The sequence below is a fragment of the Euprymna scolopes genome, chromosome 12, assembly GCF_053919585.1.
Source record: "Euprymna scolopes isolate OS-2025 chromosome 12, ASM5391958v1, whole genome shotgun sequence".
In the NCBI taxonomy this organism is placed as follows: Eukaryota; Metazoa; Mollusca; class Cephalopoda; order Sepiida; family Sepiolidae; genus Euprymna; species Euprymna scolopes.
In genome coordinates this window covers 100232334-100240621 of record NC_136493.1, presented here as the reverse complement: position 1 = coordinate 100240621, position 8288 = coordinate 100232334, and the positions used below count along the sequence as shown (strand labels likewise).

General features: G+C 29.1%; 1 protein-coding gene across 1 annotated transcript; it reads left to right on the top strand.

The window, feature by feature from the left end:
- The first annotated feature begins 7476 nt into the window (after positions 1 to 7476).
- LOC145291093 (uncharacterized) lies at positions 7477 to 8085 on the top strand. The gene has a single exon (XM_080136608.1). The coding sequence runs from the start codon at positions 7477 to 7479 to the stop codon at positions 8083 to 8085; it is 609 nt and encodes a 202-aa protein (XP_079992734.1).
- The last annotated feature ends 203 nt before the right edge of the window (positions 8086 to 8288 follow it).

Below are 8288 nucleotides of genomic sequence, written 5' to 3'. Positions count from 1 at the left end.
TATTTTCTCCTCTGAAGAGATGGTAGACACCGAAATCCTATAGGATAAGGAGTTATAATATTTCTAATGTATTCTTTGTCTTACATAGAATAATAAAACTCTTTTGATTTGAAACTCAAACATTTCACGTCATAATTTTTAAAAATTCATTGAATGACTAAAATTTGATTTATTTGCTCTATCTTGTATATCGAGCAATTCTTATTTAGGTGGGATAATACTTATAGAATATTACTGCCAGTAATATCTTGTAAGACTTATAATCACAGGTTTCCATACCAGTTGATTGTTAGATAATTTTACTCTGAAGTATATATATATATATATATATATATATATATATATATATATAGTTGAGTTTTCTTCGCTCGTACATCAATATTAAAACCCTACTTCCTATATTTAAAATTATTAAATGAGCTTCTTTTTTAATTTTTTTTTCTTTTTTTTATATATATACTCATTTATCGATATGCAACGACGTGAAGTTTAATTAATTTGCATATTCCTTTGAAAAACGAGCATTAATAAATTAATTATTAGTATGTTATGGTTTTTTATCAGATGATCAGTTTTATGTCACTATAACGCTGAAATTTATTCATGACTAATTTCTACATTCTGAATAACTATGTAGACATTATGATGAAAACGTTCAAGTACACGGAAATTTTACCTAATCGATGCGTGCGCGAAAAGACTCTACCAAACTCCTCCCTGACTATTTGGTCTATAGTGTAGAAATTTGATATATAGGATATTTTGATCTGTAGCACATTATCGATTTGGGTTTTAGTCTGTAAAGTAGTTGCTAAAAGGACAAAATTTAAGCAATTCCGATACTTTATAAATCTCTTAATATTTAACTATATAGTTGTATTTTTCTCAGATTACTGTAAAAACTTACACGTTAAATGTGCAGATATTTTCCAAAACGTAAAAATATACTTGTGTGGAGACGAGCAATCGATGTTAGGTTCACTGGTCATTTTAAACCAATAAATATTTATTATTTTATCATTATTTCCAGCAATTGAAGAATTTCTTTAAACAAAATCAAATAAAAAAGACAATTAAAAGAATCGTTTTGGCATTGGAAAATCGGTACAATTTTTTCTGATTTCGATACCGATTCCGATATCTTCAAATAATCTGATTGTTCCGATTCCCGATTCGATCACAATTAATCGTCCCAACATTAACGTGAATATAATCACAGGTTTCCATACCAGTTGATTGTTAGATAATTTTACTCTGAAGAGATAGTATTACGTGACGAGTACAGCGCACCCCTCCGGATTTCCAGCTTCGCTGAAAATTCCTCGGAGTGCCGTACCCACTCCTCATTCACTCACTCACTCACTTCGTTCGTTCGTTCGTTCATTCGTTCGTTCATTCGTCGTTTCGTCACCCAATACTATCTCTATACCCCCTCTTAAATTAACACAGAAAAATTTAAAAAAATTTGAGTGAAAAAATTAGTGCAGAAAATCAAGTGAAAATTTAAGTGAAAACATTTTTTTTTAATCCTAATCAAAATTGTCCTCTTAAAAATGATCAATGAAAAGTTCTGTAAATATTGTGAAAAGTTCAAACCATATACAGCATTCCATAAAGAAAAAAATGTTTAGATGGTCATAGAGGAAAATGTATAGAATGTGATAGACCAAGAAAACAGAGACATCACCAATTTAATAAAGATAAATATAAAAAATCATTTAATGAATTTAAGGAAAGAAATCCAGATTATTTTAAAAAGAGAAACTTTAAAAGAGAGAGAATTAAAAAAGATAGAATTAAAAAAAGAAAAATCTTAATCAAAAAATTTCTAAAGAAAATGGGGGATCAACGACAACTGATTTTTGAAGAGATACTCGTAAAAGTAAAACAAATTAGAGAAATGTTAAAAAAATCTAAAAGAGAAATTAGCTCATTATAAAGAATGTTTACAAGAACTTATAAAACAAATTGGAATAATTTTAGATAATATTAAAAAAAACTCATTGTAAAAATGTATTATAAAAAAGGAAATAAAACTAAACAGAAACAAAGTAGTAGAAACTATAAAGTAAAACATCAAGGAGAAGGTTGGACAGATTTACCATTTGAAATGCATTTACCAGGATATAAGTTTTGTGGTCCTGGAACTAAATTAGAAAAAAAGATTAGATGAAAATGATAATCCTCTTCCACATTCTATTCCTAGAAATGGATTAGATAGAATTTGTATGAAACATGATACTTGTTATAGAGATAATAAAAATAGAAAAATCTGTGATCAAGAAATGTTAAAAAAAAATTAGAGTCTTTAAAAGTAACAAATCCTAAACAATGGACAGAAAGAAATATAGTTAGAAATTTAATAGGAGCAAAAAATACTTTAGGTTTGGGAATATACAATTAATTTAATTTTATTTCTTTAATAATTTTATTTCTTTTAAAATGGAAAGTGAATATCTTAATGTAAAAGTAAAACAAAAACGAAAAGAAATGATTGGAGCATCTTTTAAAGGAACTGAATATACACTAAATTTTTTACCAGCTTTAGAATTTGAAAATATTCCTAGAATGGCTTCGGATTACATTTCAACTTATAATGCAATTCAGAATATGGTAGATTGTAGTATTACTTTAAGATTATTAAATGTTCCTAGTATAATTGATATTCCAAATGGAGCATATGGTATTAGTCAATTAAATGATTATTTAGAAACAATTAAAGATAAAGGAGTTCCAGAAGATGTATTTTCAGTAAAACCTGTAGAAACAACTGGTCATTCCATAATTACTTTTAAAACACCTTTTACTGCAGTAACTTTAAATGATAAATTAAAAACATAATTCCATAATTACTTTTAAAACACAACAACGTTTGTCCTGCTTTGACTTCATTCGAAGATTCATAAACTATGACGTATCAGTCAAGATATTATTTTTGAATGCTCCACTGTCTTGTGGATGCTTTAGTATAGGCAAAGGTTAAGGGAGTAAACCCTAACAAAAAAAGTTCAGTTTGGAGTCCCGATAGGCGGATGGTGAAGCATTGAAACACTTTTCTGGAAACTCCTGCAGCTGCATTGGCTGCAATCATATTGGTTTACCTTTCCGTCGAACCAGGGCCCCTGGTTACCGGGAAAACTTTGGTTTCTTCATCACCTGCCGAGATCTGCAGTAACTTTAAATGATAAATTAAAAAAGATTTTAGGATTTGAGAATAATTTAATTCAATCCTTCCCTGCAACTTCAGATAATGTTGTAAATATCCTTTCAGTAAATATTATAAAATATAAAGTTAGTAATATTGAAGGATCAACAGTTAATGGAGTTCAAAAACCAATCATTTATTCCTTCTTTCCTAATGTTAAATTTGGTTATAAAATAAATAAAGATATTATTAATCCAGTTTTTCTTCCAACATCTGCGAGAACTATCTCTAGAATTAATATTAGAATTACAGATCAAAATGGTGAGTTAATCAACAACAATAATGAACTTGTAGATTTAAGATTTGTTTTAAAAGAGTAACCTCTTTTTAACTTTTTTTTTTACATAGGCATCACCACATTATCAAGGCCCAGAGGCCACTCAAGGATAAGGGTTAAAGAGTGTACAGTAGAAATTGGACAATATAGTAATCATTAGTAATGAAAATTTGGTAAATTTGATAACTTATATGGAACGGTTCATCAAGAACTTATTTACTTTAGACTTGAACACAACCACATTGTAGTCAGCCGGAAAGCAGGAAAACGGAAGACAATTCCACAGGCGTGCAGTTCTAAGAAAGAAGCTTTGTTCATGGAATCTACGTTTAGGTTTAGGCACAGATAAACAGTGGGGGAATTATTGATAGTGTTTACAGCTAGACGAGTGTTTCTTGTGAAAGTTTGGCGAGGGGGGACCATAGATTGAAGCTCAGTCGAACACTTTCCATGAAAATAACGATACATCAGAGACAAACTCGCAACATCTCTTCTGTGAGATAGAGGTTGCAAGGAAGAGAAAAGGACATCTCCTACGAGGCTACAAAGTCTATTTTGAACTCTATCAAGGCAAGCCAAGTCCTTTCTAGCAGCTTCTGCCCAGATGTGGCAACAGTATTCCATCCTTGGACGTATCTGGCTCTTACATAGATAGAGAATAGCATCAGCAGTGAGATATCTACCGGATCGATAGAAAGATCCCACCATTTTTCCAGCGGCCTTAGCAACAGATTTGATATTTTTTTTTGTTTTTTTTTACAAGGGTGTCACCATTTATCAAGGCCCAGAGGCCACTCGAGGATAAGGGTTAATAGGTATACATTAGTCATTGTGATTTTAGCATAGTAAACAGTGGTAATTTTGAAACTTGGATTACTTAGGGGGACGATTCAATTAGAACTTGTTCACATTGGACTTTTTCTTTTTTTTCATAGGTATCAACTCATTATCAAGGCCAAGAGGCCACTCAAGGATAAGGGTTAAAGAGTGTACATTAGAAATTGGACAATATAATAATCATTAGTAATGAAAATGTGTTAAATTTGATAACTTATATGGAACTAATTTTATTTCTTTAAAAAATAGTTTATAAAAAGATTTCAGTTTATGTTTCAGATCAACAAAAAGAAAAAATAGAAAAACAAACAGGTCAAATAGTTCTAATCTTTACTTATACTGATTTAATTCAAGGAGGATCAGATATTTATGTTACTGCACCACAACTAAGAAAAGTTAACGATGCAATTGTAAAACAAAAAGAAGTAAAAATAACTCTTACAGATACACAAGTAAAATATAATATTAAAGATGGAGGATTTCTCGGAATGCTTGCAGGTCTTGCATCTAGATTTCTCCTCATGATTGCTAGTAAAATTCTTCCAGCATTAGGAGTACGAGCTTTTTTTGGTTTAGCACATACAGGAGTACAAAAAGCAATGGGAAGTGGTAATTGTAATATTGGAAATGGTCTTTATCTTAAAAAAGGATCTAGTGTATTTAAAGTTAGTTGTTGTGAAGGAAATGGATTTAAGATTGTTCCTTTTGTAGGAAGTCCTGGATTGTTTAAAAATAATGGAGTTTATAGTGGAGAAGGATTGTATTTGAAGAAAGGAGATGGGTTTCTAGATTTTCTTAAAAGTATTCCACTAATTGGGGATATCATACAATTATTCTAAGTATATTTTCTAATAGATCAAACTATCCTTAGTATATTATCCTTTAGGAAATGGATCCAATATTTTATAAATCACTAACAAATTTAGATATTAATCAATTAGTAAAATATAAAACTTTTAGAGGTTGTTTTATGAGAGATGAATTAAAAGATATTACTCCTAAAGAAAAAGAATCAGGAGTTTTAAATTTAGATACATCAGAAAATCACGGAACTCATTGGACTTGTTGGATTAAAAAGAATTCACTAGTTTTATATTTTGATTCTTATGGTTTAATTCCCCCACTAGAATTCTTATCTTATCTACGAAGTTTCTCCGAAGGTTCACACTCTCCTTATCAAGGAGTCTTTTATAATAATTTAATATTACAACCAGATAATTCAGTTATTTGCGGTCATCTTTGTATATTTATTTTAAATAAAAATCCTACAACTATAAAACAATTTAAAGATCTTATCCACTATCTACTATAATTCATTTTTTATTCTAAAGAAATGTCTGAACTAGATAAGATGAAAAAGTATTATTTCTAAGAAAAAAAATTATATCAAGAATCACAAGAAAAAAGATGAGTGATTTCTCTGATTATCAAGATTTAATGCAACAACAAAAACCAATCATCTCTGCAATAGAAAGTTTAAAAGAAACAGAAACCCTTCCTATCACAGTTTCCCCAAGTAATTTAGGTTCAAAATATTTAGCAAAAGGAACATTAAAAAATAATCTAAATACGTTCTTTAAATTAGTTGGAGATAGAGTTTATTTAAAAGATGAACCCCTTTTCTTTAAAGGAGATAATCTAATTATAAACAACGAAGAAATTCCAATGACTGAAAATCTATGCAGATTAATTTCTAGAGATAAGGATATTCATATTTCAGATTTATCAAATGAAGAGAAAAGTATTTATTATCACCTATTTATTACTATTATTATTATTATTTATTACACTTTTTTAATAGTTCAAAAGGAAGAGGAGGATTTAATTCAAATGATTATAAAATCTATAAAATGATTCAAAATCAAACAAGAACTTCTGAACCTATTATAGAAGAAATGAATGAGATAGAAGGAAGTGGGATAGTTATTTCTGATCCTAAATATTTAAATAAAAGATTACAACTTTTACTAGGAGCAAGACAAGCAGGAAATCATAATGTAGATAATGAAATATCTGATATTCTAAAATATCTTCATGAATTCTGGTAAGATAAAGAAATTAGAATTTCTTAAACTAAACAATTTACTCTTTACATAGGTTAATCTGTTTACTTTTTTTCCTAAACTTATTTCCTCAGTTTACTAATTTCATACTAATTAAAATGTATATTAAAAAGAAAAAAAACACAAGAGAAACAAGAAAAAATAAAATTAAGAGGGTAAAGTTTGAACAAGAGAGAAAGGATGATTCTCAAGGAGAGGGGATATTTAGTGCTATTGGAAATCTTTTAACTTCTACAACAGCAAAATCTCTAATGAAAACTGGAGCAGAAACAGCTATTAAAGCAGCAGCATCTAAAGGAGCAGAAGAAATAGTTAATGCTATATCTAATAAAGTACAACCAAAAGCTAAGAAAGCTAAAAAAAGCTACGTTAGGAAAAACAACTATGAATAGTTCTATATTAGAGAAAGCTATTCTGAATGCTACGCAAGATAAAAAGTACAAACCTTCAGTCATAGAAAATATGTTTGCTGGAAGTTCTATCAAGTTCATCAAGTAAACTAGTCTAAAATATTAACTCATAAAAATGATAATTTTTATTTTTTATTTTATATTTCTATATTATATTATTTTATTATTTTTTATTTTATTTTATATGTCTCATCTTTATTAGTTGTTGTTTTTGGATCTTTTTATTGGTTCACAACGTTTCGGCCAACTTCCTCTGGCCTTCGTCAGGTGGTAACCGCGACGGATAGGAACTTCGAATCTCCTAACTGCTTTCTCAGCCATCACTGACATCCGTAGTTGTTGTCGTCTCACCACATTTTTGACAGATTAACCTCTGGCACGCTTTGGGTGGGATTGAAACCGCTATATTCAGACAATGTTCATCTGGAACCGTAGAGATTCAACGTCTCTTTCAACTGCGCCACAGGCCCCGAAGGGCGATCAAGGTTGGATTCTTTGATCTTATAAATCCACGTTTATTTATTATCTGATCTTCCATAGTCGGGTCCGTACCGATTGGTATATATATATATATATATATATATATATATATATATATATATATATATATATATATATATATATATATATACATATATATTATTCCTAATAATATATATATATATATATATATATATAATAAAAATGACTACGAAAGAAATCTTCGATATCTATGACACTGAACATTCTCTCTTTTCTGATAATAGTATAAAAGAATTTGAATACGTAGACTTTCCACCTATTAATACTACTAATCTTAATACAACTGGGAATAAAGAAATTGTAATTCAACAACAAGATTTAATTACTCTTCCTTCTGATGGTTATCTTTATTTTGAAGGAGAACTAACAAAGTCAGATGGAACAGATATTCCTATAGCAGATTATGAAAAAGTAAGTTTGATTAATAATTCTATGATGTATCTTTTTGAAAGAATGACTTATCTTATTAATGGAAATGTTGTAGAAGATGTAGATAGACCAGGAGGAACTACTTCTATGATGGGTATGTTTAAATATTCTATTCCACAAAGTTCTAGTAATGGATTGAGTATGTCTTGGCTTCCTGATACTGATTATGATGTAAATAATTCATATACTTCTATGGTTCTAAGATCTAGATTTAAGAAATTTAGTTTCAATCTTCCATTGGATCACATCTTTGGATTTATGGAAGATTATAAAAAGGTTTTGTATGGTGTACAACAATCATTTAGATTACGAGATTATCAAATCATGAATCACTTCAAGTAATAAAAGGAGAAAATAAAACTAAGGTGTCTTTATTTATACCAGTTGTTAAACCTTCTCTAGAAACAGAAATTAAACTCTATGATCAGATTGATAAAAAGAAAATAATGAAAATTCTATTTAGAGGTAGAAACACACAAACTTTAATTCCTCCTGATAATTCTACTAATCTAAGTTGGAATCTACAAAATACTACAGGAACTCCT